This window comes from Genypterus blacodes, unplaced genomic scaffold, assembly GCF_046128005.1.
Source record: "Genypterus blacodes isolate CSIRO-AG114 ecotype Tasmania unplaced genomic scaffold, CSIRO-AGI_Gbla_v1 ptg000243l_1, whole genome shotgun sequence".
In the NCBI taxonomy this organism is placed as follows: Eukaryota; Metazoa; Chordata; class Actinopteri; order Ophidiiformes; family Ophidiidae; genus Genypterus; species Genypterus blacodes.
The window spans coordinates 272,692-288,720 of NW_027467041.1; the positions used below are offsets into that span (position 1 = coordinate 272,692).

The window sequence follows — 16,029 nt, forward strand, 5'->3', positions numbered from 1 at the left end:
GGGATCAAAGTGAAGAGGGCAAAGACTAAACGGAGCAAACAAGGGACTTTGTAACCAATAATACAATTAAACCATTTGGAATTAAACAAACCCAAACTTTCCTCTTACACTTTTATAGTCCAATGATTTCAACTGACTCCATGTTTACCAGTTTCTTGTTTATTAGTGGACTGATTGATCAAAGCTGTGGAGTCAGAATCTGCCCCACTCACTCAAAGTAACTTCATATAAAGCACAAGTCTTAAATTCACTCTTGTTGCCGTCCCGTGACAGATCTGCTGCAGAGCCCAAGTTTTACCTCACAAACATTCCTCAGCATTTTCCAGCCGCCATCTTGGCTTTGTTGATAACGGAGTGCAGGTAGGCATAGAAGAAGAGCAGGTTGTCGTATTCACCGCTGTACTCCTGAGCGAGGCAGCTCTCGTGGTAGTCCATGAGGAAGTAGTAAATGGCCTCGATGGTGGAGAGGTAGGTGTCTGGTTTGCCCTTCTGGTGGCGCCAGAAACACGTCTTCCTCATCTTCAGCTCCACCTGGAGCAAAGCTGGAACGCGTCAAGACATGTCGGTCAGAATGCACGATGAGGTAATGTTCAACAGCATGGGTGATGTCGCTTTGCCCCCAATAATCACCAGCGCTCCACTTCTCCCAAAGGAACGGACGGACACACACACACACACACACACACACACACGTGATTACCTTGCAGTCTTTCATCTGTGATGATCTTGTTGGTCTGGTTCCATGTGCTGTCGACGAACACCACCCTCTGGAGGGGAGACGCCCTTGACTCCGAGCCCTCTGCCTCATCTGGGGTCCCGGGCTGCGGGTCCTTGGCGATGTGTGTGGCCCCGGGGGCTTCCTCGCTCCTCAGCTTCTTTCGTGAGGGCTGGTGGAAGGAGTCGCGTGACCTGCTGCTGCTCCTGGCATGCAAACACTGCATCATGTCTTGCACTGCGACTGACCCTGGACCTGGGAACACCAGCACCACCTGGAGAGAGAGAGAGAGGGAGAGAGAGAGAGAGAGAGCCACAGCAGAGTCCCATTAGGACAGAATCAGTGTGTGCTCGTTTCTACATGCTGAGCTATAAGAAGCACTGACAGAGGAATTGCAGAACAATTTGAAAGTTCAAAAGCACAAATAAGCAATCAAGCAGAAAATGAACGGAAAATTTGAGGTTAGAGAATGTCAAACACAATAATAGCTTACATCTTTCAAGGCAATATTTTAGTGCAATTTAACGGCAAATAATCAAACGTGACATCTGAAAACACTGCAGCTGACTGATTACTCTGGATTTAACAAACTGACCAAGAGAAATAAAAAGCTGGGATCGATTTGTACAGAGAGTTTAAGTGAACGGGTCTCAAAGGCAACTGCATTGGAAACCCTGTTGATTAATGAGGTAGAACAGCAGCTGAGGAGCCGTTTGGCCTCGTTAGAGATACTGGACGTGTCTGGAGTCAGATGAAGTCCATGTTCAGGATGAAGAGAAACTAACTTTGCTGGGTTCATACTCAGGTATGCAGGGGTAGGTGTATATGGTGACGTCACCGGGAGCCAGGATCCTGGCGTGGATGGCCGTGCTCTTCCCGTCCGTCTCGTTGGGATGCTTGATGATGTCGATCTTCACAGGAAGCTGAGCACAACAAACGCAGTCAGACCGAGAAGCTCTCACACATATTCCATCAGAGACATGACTTAACATTTTCCACCACATAAACATGGCGCTGCTACTCCTTAGCTGTGGGTTCCTTTTAAAGACAACAATCAAGTGAATCCTGACCTCTGACTGACCTTGATTAAAGGGATTTCTTCCAGGCTGACACCCACTAATGAGCAGCATGTGTAGCAGAAGAACATCCTTGATCCTCCGCATTTAGAGCACTTCAACCTGCCCCTCTGCTGTGCTTCGTCTAGCACTCCATGTGATGCCAATTTTAGACCTTGGAGGGGCTGCTTGGCGGGCTCAGGGGTGACTGATGAATCACTAAAGGCTGTTGTTTTGTCAGGGCTGCTGGGTTGGAGACGCTGGTCATGGTCCAGGTTACTCATCTTGACTCCTAATATGTGAACAGACTGACTCAGGAGGAACCTGTGGGGGAATTCATAGCTGAATAAGTACGACAACAAATAAGAAAAGGATAGAATATACAGAGGCAAATACCCAACATTTCCATAATTTCACGAGTCAGCTGGGGGAGGGTTGTTTTTAAAAGATTCCCGTTCCTGGAGATATGATATATAATGTAATATGAGATGAGACGATCTCTAGTGTTATTTACTCCATCTTTCCTTGGTCTTAAGGCTGCTTAGTTTCGTCTAACCTGAGTCTAAGCAGGTTTAAATGTATGGAAGAACTAACAGAACAGCCATGTCGAAAATATATACATTATACATAACATATTGTTGTGTTTGAATAAGTCATCATTGGCCAGACACACAGACAACAACATGACTCAAGAAGCATGTTGAGTTATTGGATAAACTTGCTCAAAATTCTAAGAATGTGTGTAATTAGTTAATGGCGTAATCCTTCCACCAGGACTGCGTCTCTGCGTCTGGACCGTAAACGCACCAGTGGAAGCGCATCATCATCATTTAAAACGGCATTATTCCAGTTGGACCGTATTGGAATGCAGCTTTATGTTTACCTGCCATCACAGCGGGCACACTCTGGATACAAACTAGCAGTCATAATGTTCAGCCGCTGGTGACATGATTGTATATAATCAGTTAAACTCCGCATGTCTGTATTGGTTTCAGCACAGACCGCTGATGTTGTCACTGTGCCGTTCAGCGACACGCGCCCCCGTGTTAGCTAGGAACGGTTAGCTCGTTCCGCTAAGTGCTAAGTGGTGACTGATCAGAGATGCTAGTTAGCTGGTTACTGAGCTCGTTTACCTGTTTACCTGTCAAACCTGCCGAACCCACACGTTTCTCAACGCTACTCCACGATGCGCGGCGACGTTTGACGTCTTCTTCTACGCCGGAAGTACTCGAGTCACGGAGAAGGCTAGTTTCGAGTTGGCTTCCTGTTCCCCAGCACCGTTCACAGCGCGTATGCAGGTGTTGCGGATTTATTAATGACCATGTTAACTCGTGACTTGAGTCTCGGTGTGCTTGTTGTTGCAGCTGCATTAGCGTCATACATCTTGTTAAATCTGACATCTGGAGCGTTAAAGTTTATATTTTGATGATGCTCACTTAACTAACTCACTTTATGAACATTTCCAATCACAACAAAACTATTCCATGAGGTGAGTCTCACTTAAATGAGAAACAAATCTGACTATTGCCGGACAACGATCCAATTATTAGTTAACCAATGGAATGAATGAGAATTTTAGACTGTATTTATCCTGCGTTAAATACCAAATATGTGGACATCCCTACTCTGTGCCTCTTCTATATACAGAAATACAATATACTTAATTTTCCCCATAATATATAATGTTTATTCCTGATTTGTCAGTTATTCCCAACACTTTTGTGGCTATTTCCAGACTATTCTGGACGATTAAAGGCTATAAGTGCTGCAGACTCAGCACTGTCTGATAAATGTGTGGTGGTATTGTTTGTATTGTGTTAGGAAGTTTTTGTCATCTTCAAATCAAATGAGCTAAATCAGGTGTGTCGTGTTCTGTTGTAACGTATTTGAAGCCATCAAAGCAGAAATGATGGATTTAAATGTGTTTCATTCTGTCACGGTGGAAATCCCTGGGATCTTCTGTAACCAGTCACTCCAAACCAAGAAACATGTACCCACTTAAGTCCAGTATAAACTCAACAACACACAAAAGCCTACATTAGAGCAAACAAGTGTCAGATATGAATATGCAGTCACCTTGTTCAAAGCCAGATGCTGTGCTTGGTGTGATGCTAAGCAGACATTTAATGTCAAATTTCAAAGATACTTGAGCTGTCACACCTCTTATGGAACAGAAGGTTGTGTTCAGGTCCGCGTGGCAAACAGATGTGTATCAAATGAGACATTTCAGTGTGTGTGTGTGTGTGATGTTTGATTCAGTAAACGCTACCATTCTTCCAAATGTGTATTATGTGCCAGGTTCTTCTGAAAATCATTACAAAAGTTTTGTCTCATATGTCTAAACTCATTCTTGTAACTTTCCTTATTTAATATGAAAAGATGTTTTTGTTAGCACAAATTCAACCTTCTTGGGAAAATTTCAAGTGAAAATTCCAAATTGACAAGTGAAGATAGTTTTCCAAGTTTTGCTTTATGTAAATCATTAACTGCCTGCTGTATATGTCAAATACAAAACTAAAATTCACAGTTTCTCCTTGATGTGTAGTTACAGTTCAGTTTGAACTTGTGGTAGATTTGTCACTTATTTCTAGAGATAATTCATTAATAAGATGTTATGTACGGATCTACAAGTCTTTTGTTCTGTTCTCCTCTGTACTCATGCTTAAACAAACTCACTTACGCCTGGTTTGACCTCCACACACCATGAGAAGGTCTCGGGTTTGAATCCACTGGCTGACTGGAGTTTGTTTGCTCTTCCAGTGTGGATGCAGGTTCCCTCAGGTGCGCTGGTTTCCTCAGCTGCCCATAGGGGTCACTGTAGGTCAAAGGTCCGAGATCAGCCTGTGCCAAACACAAACTGATTGATTGTTCTTTGTAATTCATTTAATCGCTCCTCTCCTTTCTTATAATTCTTACATTGAGGAGAAGAAAGCAAATATATCTCACTGAATTATTTTAGGAATGTTAGTTTGATATCTGATGGCAGTCCAACTGAAATTGAAAGACATATTATTGTAGTCTGTGTTGTGGCCAGTTCTGAGTACAGCTAAATGTTGAAGTATTTAAAGTATGCTGCTTCGTGTGTACCCAGGCTTGGCCCAGGTGGTCTGCACCACATTTTATGCAGCATTCCCTCAATCAAAGGAGCCACTGGATGACAGCTTGAGGAGATACCTGGCAGAGCCGATGACTCTCTGGATGCTGGGTAACCACACACTCCTGATGCATATTTGCAGTGCCTCTCATGCTGACATTTGACAGGAGTTTAGTGTGCGGTTTTGAAAACTTGCATGCTGTTTTTCAAATACGGAGCCCAATCTGTGTTCTTGGAAGAATAGCAATTCGACTTGGCTCACTACGGCAAATGAGGACAGAGACGGAGACGGAGACTCTCAGGCCCACGGTGACACGCACAGATGCAGAGCGTGTGTTTCCATGCGTGAGTGGGTTTTAATGTCACGTTAATTGATGTATTGTGTATTATTAATGTGCAAACACATTGATCCACTTCTACTCTGCCTTGCCTCATCACCACTGTGCACACTGAGTGAAACCAGTTTGATATAGATGCTGTTTCTTTGAAGTCCTCCCGAACAAAAAACACATTTAATTGTTCGACCATGACGTGACAGCTGCTGACCAAACACTCACTCTCTGTCTAAGACCTAGTGGGAATGTTTAAACACACTGTGATGTGATGTCAGTGTTATGGAAGTAGTTAATGAAGCTTTCAGGGCAGTTCAGTACTTATGACTGTGGCTCTCTGGATGCTTTTCTCAACAAAAACAAGTATTTAAGGTAAAGTCAAAAACAAAATGCACGGCGTTCCCTCAGTTACTGAAGGATCTCAAATGCTATAGAATCATAAACACACAAACACACAAACAGAACACACTGGACACAGAAATTAGAAGAAGACATGTTCAGTTTGAGGCCGTTTTGAAATCACAACTCCATGTGCAGCTGTTGTGTGGACACCAGAGTGCCGAGGCTTGGAGCAGGATGAATTATGCTGGGGAAGTTTGGAGCTTTCATCCCTGACAGGGTATCACAGCTCTGCCTCCAGGCTCCGCTTGAGCATGGCTTGTTTCTGTGAATGAGTTTGGTTCGTGTTGACGGTAAATCATCCCACATGAGCCTTTTCTTTATTGTCCAGAACTCTGAAATTTATACAGAGAGGTGGTGAACCTTCATAAAAACTGGTGTCAGAGGAAAAGAACAATCTCATACGTCCACATGGCAACGCACCAAGCGCTCCTTCATGTTATATTTAGAGGGCTGAGGGACACAGGGTCTTCTTTACAATGGAACCGCTTGTTTCCAACCATCTTTGTTTCCTGTCTGCTATTGTCTTTAGCACTGAAACATGTTATACATTTGCACTGTCTACAAACGGACTATATGGTGGTTGTCGTATAGATAATTCATAACAAATGCAGTGTGTTGGCTTCAGGGGTGGTTTGTAATCTTGTAAAATTGAGATTTGTTTGCTGACAGTATTAATTTCCCAGTCTACTTTGTGGTCACTGGCTGGCCTTTCAAGTCAAACTTAATCAGAATCAGAACTTTGTCCCTCATCATGTTAGGAAAATGCCTTTGACGTGAGACCTCAAAGGACACGGAAGACATTTGACATCAAAACATGAACAGACAGAGGTTAAAAGCACAATTATGTTCGCTCATTGTTTACTGTGACTGATCTTTGTCAGACCAAGTGTGATATTGCTGTGAGTTGCTGGAGGCCCTGACCCTCTGCCAGCAGGATCTGGAGGTTTGGGGAGTTCCGTGCTAAGGGTGGCAAACACAGAATTCCCCTGGTTGCATAACCGCAGATTTCCTCTGGGGAAATGAAGGTTTACAGCCCTGAGATGTATCAGGTTCAGCTGAGTGCCTCCATCCCTCCCAGGGCCTCCCCTTTCCCCTGCTACCCCAATACCACCTCTCCACCTCGCAGGAGACTCCCCAGCCTCCCTCCCTGTTCATCTTCACTGCCATGTATTCTGATCCTCCCCTTCTCCGTGTGTCTCACTCCATCCTTTCCTACAGCGTTGCTCCATCTCCTGATCCCTGTCAGCCTTAGTCCAGCCTCTCAGCAGACCCTGCTCTGCACATGTTTACAATATAGCAGACATGTGTTTCTCTGCATGCGTGCTTTAGCACAATTGCAAATGAGGTTCTGCTGTTGTACTTTATTCTATAGAAATGTTATAAACCCTGGTTTTGGAAACATCATCATCATCGTTCATCCGTACTGTAGAGTTCCATCAAGCTGCACAGTAGCTCTTCACGTTTCTTTGAGGTGAAGAAATGGAGATTAGTGGTAAAGAAATGCAAACCATTACATTGCACGAAACAGATATTATATTTTGTTGTATTCCACCTTTGTTATGTACTTTAGAACTACAGCTGTCTCCAAAGGCCACCAGAGTTTTGCATTCCATGATATTCACTTGTATATTTGTGTGGGGACTAAATCTAATAAACAATGATGTAATTCATAACAGTTTAAAAATAAAGCTGTTAAAGGTTTGGCAACTACAAGAACTCCAAAGCAAACGCAAAGGCAGTGTCCTCCTATAGTATAAACAGTATACAGTGTATAGTGAAGCCCTTTAGTAGAGATAGAGAGGAAACCTGGCGTGAGTGAGCAAACATCCCCGTTGGAATCAAACCTTGGACATTGTGGTCGCCAACCTGATATTAATAGTAACCAATGAGAACCAGAGAACTATATTCTCTCACCTCTTAGTTCTGTTTTGATCGCCAACATCTCCTGAGGGAAACCACGTCTTTGTTCTGTAGACCCTTGACTTTCTACACCAATCAGTTCCTCACTCTGTCAGCTTATGACGGTGTTTAGAAAAAATGGAAACAGGTGTTTTCTGCTGCTGGAATGAGGCACGACGAGCAACTCAGACTCGACTGTGGAGCAAATACGTGGCTGTAAGACCAAGACAATGAGCTGCAGGGTTCAATGGGTTTGTCACTATTAGGAGCCATTTCACGTTCCTTAAAGGAGTCGTTTGATCAAATGCTTAACTTTAATATTTACTTCAATGCATGTTGGAACAAACCTATCATTCAACGCCATTAAATATGGAGAAAACTCCTAAGAAACTCCATTACTGGAAAGAGCGTGGCCAGTTTCATAATTTTGCTCTTTAATACTTCTAATGCACAGCAGATGGACTTGAGTTTGGGGATTCCCACAATTGGTTGAAAAGGATCTTAAAAATTAGTGTTTATTCTAGCAGCCTTTCATTAAAAGCTGTAAACCCTCGAACACCTTGTCTAAAGTCTAAATCATCCCCCTGACGTGCCAGTGTTGTGTCTTTTCCGTGGAAGTCTACAGCCTCATGCCTGTGACGGTTCTCTCTCTCTCTCTTCTCTCTCTCTCTCTCTCTCTCTCTGTCTTGTTGGCTCTCGCCTCGCTCCGTCCTGCTGGGAATACACAGCCTTGAGTCTGAAATGTGTTTACATTTTCAGCATGTTACAAATTATCTGCTAAGACTAACTTTGCGTGACTTGGCAGAAGCCTTCACCTTGCTCAGATGTTGTTTGGGTCAAACGTATTTCAGGGGTTTGCACTCTGAATTTGACTGTCTATCTGACAGGGGTTCTCTAAGCCAGATGTGAACCCGAGCTAAAGGTAAAGCTCTGAGTGTGTCTGTGTTTCCATCCACTAACGTGTACGCATATATAAATCTATGTACAGAGGGCAACCTGCCAATACGTCTACTATATTCCACTGAGCTGATAAGATTCCAATTTCATGCAATACAATCTAAATTAAGTGGGAATTACTGACATTTATATCCTTGTTGACAGATTGTTTTTATCTCTTCCAGCATAAACTAATAGATTTATTCTGAAATTGTTCCGGATTAATTCATCTGAACTTCTTATCAAATGACAGAACGATGCTCTTCATACAGTATAGTTGTATATCATGAGTCCTGGCCTGTCAGAGGATACTTACTGTATGTTTTCCCAAACTTAACTCAGCAATTTGAAATGAATCCTCTAAAAGCCGATGTCAACAGATTTGATTTTCTTGTTATTAAATCATCTAATCTGGCCGGTGGACTGCTTGATATGTCCAGTGGAGGATATTCATATCAAAGGTTGGAACACTGCAGGAGCCTCTTGTTTAGCTCTCTGCTCTTGTGTGAGTTGTCGTGGTGACAGACTGAATGATCTGATGTTATCACGTTAGATCATCTTGAACCAATCATGTTTAATAAGGTAAAAAGCAAATCAAACATGTCACACATATTAATGATAATAGTGTTTGATCTGATTATTCTCATCAGATGATGTCATACAGTAACACCTAATTCTACAGTGTTTTTATTGATTTCTCAAATCTAATCTATTCATTATGCGGTATAGATTATGTTCCTAAATGGAATGTTGAATTTGTATGATAGAGTTTGTATGATAGAGTTGGAGCAGAACACATCAGACACAGAGAGAGAGAGAGAGAGAGACAGAGAGAAAGCGAGAGAGAGAGAGAGACAGAAAGAGAGAGAGAGAGAGAGAGAGGGAGAGAGAGAGAAAGAGAGAGAGAGACAGAGAGACAGAGAGAGAGAGAGAGAGAGAAAGAGAGAAAGAGAGAGAGAGACAGAGAGACAGAGAGAGAGAGAGAGAGAGAGAGATAGAGATAGAGATAGATAGATAGATAGAAAGTCAGTCATTCTCATTAAGTGGTAGACTTGTGTTTGTTTATCATCAAACTGTGAAATGGTGCAGAAAGTTGACCATTTAGAAAATCGATGAGATCCAGATCTTTTATCAGGAGTTGGTGGACCAAACCAGGAATCGAATGTGTTTGACAGGTGGCATGATAACACACTCCAACGGGATGCACATGTGTCTCTGTCTCTGCTGGATCCATTCTAAAGGTGGTCAACTGCTTGCTAAAAAGTGAGCCATGGAGAACTCGTCAGAATTGCTTCATCCAGCTTTAAATCCAGTAACAGTTCCAGAGTGAATGATTGAGGTGGAGGAAGTGCATGTCGTGAGGAAAAGAGACACACTCCAAATAACTCATCTTTATCTTTTATATAAATAACACAAATAACTTACAACATTGAATAACATAATGCTATATGCCAATATGGAGATACTGTGGTGATATCATGCAGCGCTTAAGAGAGTCGTCTGTTGAGAATGAGATGAGCTTGGGCTCATTTCCATGGTGATGACCTTCTGCTATCTTCTGTTTACATGTACTGTCTGGTCTTTGTCATATTTGGTGGAAAAATAGGAATGTCTCAACAGAAATGAAAAAATATATCTCTGTAAATAAATATGTGATTATTAACTGTGATGGAAAGAGACGGCATAACGTACACGTAGAACATGTTGTTCACTTTGTAGTTTAATCTGGATATCTTTTTTCAGCAGCAGCAAAAAATAGTTTAGCATTTCAAAATCACACCTTTTTATAATGATAGGGGGAGTCGGTGAGCAGCTACAGTGACCAGAGTCTGGTCCACAATGCAGGAGGGACAGACGCACAGACAGACGGACAGACGGACGGAGCAGCCAGGTGGCCTGTGTGTGTGTGTGATGCCTCTGTGTGTGTAAAGGGCTCTGGGTACTTGACCATGAGGGAAAGACAAGTCCAGCTTGCTTAAGTACGTCTAGGTGAAGCCAAATCTGTGTGTGTGTGTGTGTGCGTGCGGAGAAGGATACAGTCCTGACTTTGTATTTTTTTTCTGTTTCACAAGAAAACGTCTCACTGTTTCATAAGGAAATATAATATTCAACTCAGAAATAAAGAATAACATTGGGTAGACTTAAGTGGTGTGACAGTCTGGATACCGGGTGAAGCTTTCTCTTTCTCTAAAATGCAGCATGGTGGGGATCTGATGGATCATCTGGATGGGAGTGGAGCTCGGTGTCGGTAAGGGGTTAACATGAGTTGTGTGTCCGTTAGCAAACATAACAAGTGAGTGAAATCCAAGATGATTTCCGCCGGTGGCTCCTCTTCCTCTCTCAGTCCACCCTCCTCTCCTCCTCTCTGCACTGCATAGGGATGAAGTGAGATGCTATGTGCTCCCTCCGCGTCTTCTTCCCCCTCAGTGGCCGTCCTTTCTGCGACAGGGCTATGAACATCTCTCTGCCGTTTCTAGTCCACTTGGCAGAGGAGTAAGCATTGAAGTAGTTTTCTAGGAAAACCTCCTTGAAGTTGCAATTTTCATTGTAGATCTTCTGTAAAAGTCAAAGAAAGATGTGGCAGCATTACACAGAGTCTCCGCTTGGGTTTTTAGGTCAAACTTGTTTTTGTTGCACTGATCACATTTCTGTTTGGTATGATGAAATCAGTCACAGCACAGACGTATTACCTTGCCTTGCAGCTGTCCTGCCTTGCTCATAGAGATGTAATACTGGCTCTTCACCCCTTTGATAGCCAGCACGCCCCCCTCAGACACAGTCCTGATCTCCAGGATACCTATCAGACAAGCACACAGGAAGCTCAGAGATGCTAAAGGTCACGTAAACGCACACTCACAACATCAACATCTTCTCTGCAGCCCCGACGCCGCTTCACATTCATCTTCATTACCAAACGGGATGGAAGTTCCTGTTGTTAATCAGTCTGCGGTCCCTCTGGCTTTATTCAAGCCTTGTTAACTGGCTTGGGTGGCCATTACACAAACCACAACCTATGCCATAGCACATATGGGAGACAGATTAGGCCTGTGTCTCCTGGGATTGAGAAAACTACCTCCTTGCTTACGCTTTGCACGCTACGCATCAGGCCTGCTGCTCCGCTCTGTGGGAGAGTAAAAACACTTAGGCTAAACTCTTCTGGCTCTGTGGAGCTTTTATTGTTGCGTCTCTAGAATGAGTGGCAAGTTTCTGTGTGTTTCAGATTAAAGATGGAGGGATGGAGACTCTAACGTTCTGTAGTTCTGCTAATATTTAAGGATTAATACAGAAAAACAGGTTATTTCATTTTGAAAATGCACAAAAATGTTTCATCTTTCATCAAAATGTAAGATGTACACAGTTAGAAGGCCATTATCCTGTCAGAGTTGACTTCCTGTTTGGCGTTCATGGGTCTACCTGGGTCAGTTTAAACCTGGAAATCAGTTTGAGATACAAACAGGATGTTGCACAGTCTACACCGGTCAAAACAAACCCTTCAGTTTAACTCCCGAGGTGCTGTTCACTGTGCATGCATTGTTTTTGTCACTGCAGCTGTTGATATTCTCTATCATATACTTCAATATCTGACATCTGTGACAGTTCTACTACGTTTGAGACCAGACATTGTAACTACTCCACCAAGACACGGGTCGCAGGTTCTCAGGGAATGTGACACCTCATTGGTCATTCAGACAGACAGGAAATTGTTCCATTTGACAGACAGGCAGAGAGAAAGAAAGGAAAGGGAAGAACTCTATTAAAGCTATTCAGACTGACATTGAGCATGCCATGGTTCAGTGTTTGCCAGATTACTAACAGATGGCAGTCCCCTAATCTTGGAATGTTGTTTGTGCTCAGCTGGCACTTGATATTTGACTTTATAATGCTGCTCTTTTACGCCGTGCTCAAGTTCGTTTAATCTCTTAATCACCTCCATTGACCTTTGGCGGAGGTTATCTCAGAGTTCACGTCACCGCAGCTCGCCATGCAACATAATTTATGAACTGCTTACACGCTCGGAGAAACTCTAGCAGTTTCCTATTCATTTCCTCATTAATCATGCATCGACGGCGACTACAGATCACCGGGGCGGTTCGGGTTGCGTGTCGGTTCGATCGCTTCCAGGAGGAACAGGAGGAGTGAGAGGTGAGATTTAGGGGGCGATAAAAATGCTCAGGTGCTCTTGTTTGTGGTTTGTAGCAGGATGGACTACGTTACACACACACTTATAATGCTCCTCTGACCACAGATGATCCACAGAGCCACAGATCATCTGATGGATGCTGGAGACATGAAGCTGTGCTGTGCAGTATGTTTATGACACCAGTTGCATCTGTGTGTGTCTCTGTGTGTGTCTGTGTGTGTATCTCTCTCTGTCTCTCAGTGGAGGGAGAGAGAGTCGGCACATTTCATGTTTTGATTTTGTGGTGATGAAGTTTGTACAATTTTGCTACAACGAAACTAAACTGTTGTGTGATGCAAGAGATCATTGGACTGAAATCAGGCCCATATTTTTGGTTTAGTTGCCCATGGAGACACATGGAGGAGCCAGAGACCAAGATGCTCCAGGTTTATTACTTTGGTTTGTTTTTGGGACTAGTTAGCTTAGAGAATGAATCAGTGATTTAATCTCTCTCTCTCTCTCTCTCTCTCTCTCTCTCTCTCTCTCTCTCTCTCTCTCTCTCTCTCTCTCTCTCTCTCTCTCTCTCTCTCTCTCTCTCTCTCGCTCTCTCTCTCTCTCTCTCTCTCTCTCTATACACACTGTATATATAACACAGTATATGTTCCATGCTTTTCTCCTCAGGCTTGTTTGACATATTTGGGTCTTTTTTGCGTGCTCCTGTCAGCCGCATGTCCATGTCTCCATTTTTCTGCTTTTCATCACCAATAGTTACACAAACATCTTTTCTGTCCGCACAGAGGCTGGTCGTCATGCCAACATTCCAGCATGGACCGCACTGTTCGATAGGAGCAAACGATGACAACTTAAGAGAAGTCGTGACACAGATTTACAATACCGCGTCAATACCCCGGGGGCTTTGAACCCATGTGGGCTCAGAGGCAAAAATGTTTCTATCTGTTCCCTGTGTCAAACTTACTGTGTTGAATTTCCAATTTACTGCGGCAAGCAATTAATACAAGCCACAGTAACAGGCACGCACTGAATAACAAATTTGTTTTTGACAGCATGGATCTATAATTTGATAAAATTATGCAGTTGGAGGAGAGAGATGCCAAAAAACTGTCGGCACGTTGATTGAATGCCAAGCGGTCCGAACTTCTGTCTCTATGTTATGATAAACAGAGACGCTCTGAGTCACGCTTCTGTCAGACGCTGACTTTACTCAGTATCACAACAGCAGAATGTCATTTTCCCATCCCTTGCCTTGGAGCTGCAGACGGCACAGGGGTGCTGCGTGCGAGTGTGTGTGTGTGTGTGTGTCTGTGGGAGAGTAAATAAGGCTGAGCAGGTGTGACTCTGAGCCGGGGAGAGTCTGAGAAGGGTCTGGACCCCATCAGAGCCCCTGTCCCTCTGCTTCATTAGCGTGTTTAGAGGGTGTTAGGCTGCTGTGTCTCTACCTATGTGACTCCTGACCTGTCAACACTGTGATTACACTGTGGAGGACAAGAACGCCTCCAGGGTCTCTACTCACTGAGGGGAACAATCTCACGACTAAACTCACAATTCAACCACTTAATTTTCATTCAAATTCAGACAAATTAAAGGAGTTTAGTGCTGTAAAAAGACAAAGAACCCTCATCCTTACTGTAGCAGTTGGTGGGATCTTGCGTCCCGTTGATGTTGCCGAAGTCATCGATGGTTAGGAACCACTGGGTGCGGCTGAACAGCTGACGGATCCGCACATCTCCCCCCTCCATGTAGTCATAGTTCCTGGTGTGGCGCTCGTGTTTGGAGCAGTTCATGATGGCTGCCAGTTGCTCTGGCGTGCAGTCACTGCAGACCACACACACGCTGCCAAACAGGAAGATGGCGTGCAGGTAGAGTCCCGAGAACAGATTTTGAAGGTTCCATGTCAGCATCCATTTGCGCATTATACTACAATGAGGTGGGGATCAATGAACAACATGCTGAAATGTGAGATAGAGATGTCCGCGCTGCTCCTCGGCCCCGCGACCCCCTGACCCCTGACCTGTGACCCCTCGTTTGTGACCTCCTTGTCTCTGTTCCTGCGGCGGGGACTCCTAGTGGGACGTCGGGTCAGTGTGGCGGTGGAAGAGGCTGCCTGAAGCTGGTGGGGGAGGGCTGAAGCTGGGGAACGGCGGGGAGCAGACAGGCGGCGGGTTCGTGAGCTGATGTCTCTGTTTAGTCCTCAGTGACTGAACGCGTTGACTGCAGCATCCTGGTGAGACCATAGCAGGCAGGACGGCATAATCCAGTTCAGGGAAAGTTCTGGCAAATAACTCTGCAAGAAAAAAGAATGCAGGTCTGAGTTCAGCTAAAACAAAACAAGTTAGATGCACAGATCGTTTAAAGAATCAAAGAAATCAGTCAAATTCTCGTTTGGGCTTCACACTGATCAACATGAGAGCTTCTAAGTTCCTAGTCTCAAACCCAACTCCTCTCCTTTATAAGCACATGTTTCCCCATCATGGATCCACAGTCAAATCTCCCAGTCGCTCCACATCTGCGTGACAACATCAAACATGTGCAATCACACATGGACACGCTCTCACACTAATCTACGCTGTAAAAAACAACAACAAAACCCAGATGAATGAACTTACATATGCTGCGAGTAATGACAGGAGTGGTACGAGCCGTATTCCCCTTTGAGTCCTAATTTGACGTCTGCAGCCTCAAGTAGTAAAGTGAGCCCACGTCTGCCGGTGAGATAAGCAGGAGCTGAGAGTGTGTGTCAGTTCCCATGGACGTCTCCCTGAGTCTGGCAGGCTGGCTCTGTGCATCTTCCTCTGTTGTTGTGCACTGGGCTTAGATAAATGCCTCTCGCTGACCTCACGTAAGAGCAATTAGATCCCAACCAGTCAGCTGTCCCTGGCCGGGGGGATGCGGTGGAGAAACTCCCTCTGCCTGCCTCTCGCTGTCACTCACCCAGCGGACATGAGAGGGAGCTAGAAACGCTCGGGAAAAAGCAAGACTCTCCTCGGAATGCAGCCCCTCCAAATGCTTTGCATGCAGAACTACAACCTTTCCACCTTTCCCACTAAAACCTTTGTGATAAAATATAATATCACACTGACTCTAAGATGTTTTTCCTCTAATGACAAAGCTTTGAAGAATGTCGGTGGTGTTATTTTAAAATGTCACCATTAATAAGTGGCTGTAAGCAGCTGCAGTAAATCAACCTTTATTGACTGAAATAAAATAAGAAGACTTCAAAGAATGGCTTTCGAATTGGATTCTCCGTCTTTTAGAGCGTCATAGAGGGAAGCTGTAAATAAGCTGTGGCAGGTATCCATCCAGAGAGAGAAGAACAATTTATTGCCTTTACATGCCTGGCCTCTCCTTGGACTCGCCACTTCAAAAAGTTTATAGGGGCCCTAATGACGAGCCCCCCCCGGGGAGGTCAGGGCTGCGGGCCTGAGAGAGAGAGAGAGACAGAGAGAGAGAGAGAGAGA

At 44.2% G+C, this 16,029-nt stretch overlaps 2 protein-coding genes across 3 annotated transcripts; both read right to left on the reverse strand.

The window, feature by feature from the left end:
- Positions 1-128: 128 nt before the first annotated feature.
- dtwd1 (DTW motif tRNA-uridine aminocarboxypropyltransferase 1) lies at positions 129-3,039 on the reverse strand. 2 transcript variants are annotated; one of them, XM_076171247.1, is made up of 5 exons: positions 2,912-3,039; positions 1,797-2,094; positions 1,501-1,638; positions 701-989; positions 129-542 (listed from the first exon to the last, which is right to left on the reverse strand). In XM_076171247.1, the coding sequence occupies exons 2-5, from the start codon at positions 2,052-2,054 to the stop codon at positions 313-315; spliced, it is 915 nt and encodes a 304-aa protein (XP_076027362.1). In that variant the 5' UTR covers positions 2,055-2,094; positions 2,912-3,039; the 3' UTR covers positions 129-312. The 2 variants fall into 2 exon arrangements, with proteins under 2 accessions (XP_076027362.1, XP_076027363.1); XM_076171248.1 differs by having other exon boundaries at positions 2,904-3,039.
- Positions 3,040-9,829: 6,790 nt separating this feature from the next.
- Positions 9,830-15,462, reverse strand: fgf7 (fibroblast growth factor 7). The gene is made up of 4 exons (XM_076171266.1): positions 15,178-15,462; positions 14,199-14,855; positions 11,124-11,230; positions 9,830-10,989 (listed from the first exon to the last, which is right to left on the reverse strand). Exons 2-4 carry the CDS (start codon positions 14,482-14,484, stop codon positions 10,774-10,776), a joined length of 609 nt encoding a protein of 202 aa, XP_076027381.1. The 5' UTR covers positions 14,485-14,855; positions 15,178-15,462; the 3' UTR covers positions 9,830-10,773.
- Positions 15,463-16,029: the final 567 nt, after the last annotated feature.

Coding starts and splice junctions, on each gene's coding strand:
- fgf7 (XM_076171266.1), bottom strand. CDS start 14,484: ATGCGCAAATGGATGCTGACATGGAACCTTCAAAATCTGTTCTCGGGA. Junction 11,231..14,198: donor AGATCCCACCAACTGCTACA/GTAAGGATGAGG, acceptor CTTGTCTGATAG/GTATCCTGGAGATCAGGACT. Junction 10,990..11,123: donor CAGGACAGCTGCAAGGCAAG/GTAATACGTCTG, acceptor TGACTTTTACAG/AAGATCTACAATGAAAATTG.
- dtwd1 (XM_076171247.1), bottom strand. CDS start 2,054: ATGAGTAACCTGGACCATGACCAGCGTCTCCAACCCAGCAGCCCTGAC. Junction 1,639..1,796: donor AAGAAATCCCTTTAATCAAG/GTCAGTCAGAGG, acceptor TGTTGTGCTCAG/CTTCCTGTGAAGATCGACAT. Junction 990..1,500: donor CTGAGTATGAACCCAGCAAA/GTTAGTTTCTCT, acceptor CTCTCTCTCCAG/GTGGTGCTGGTGTTCCCAGG.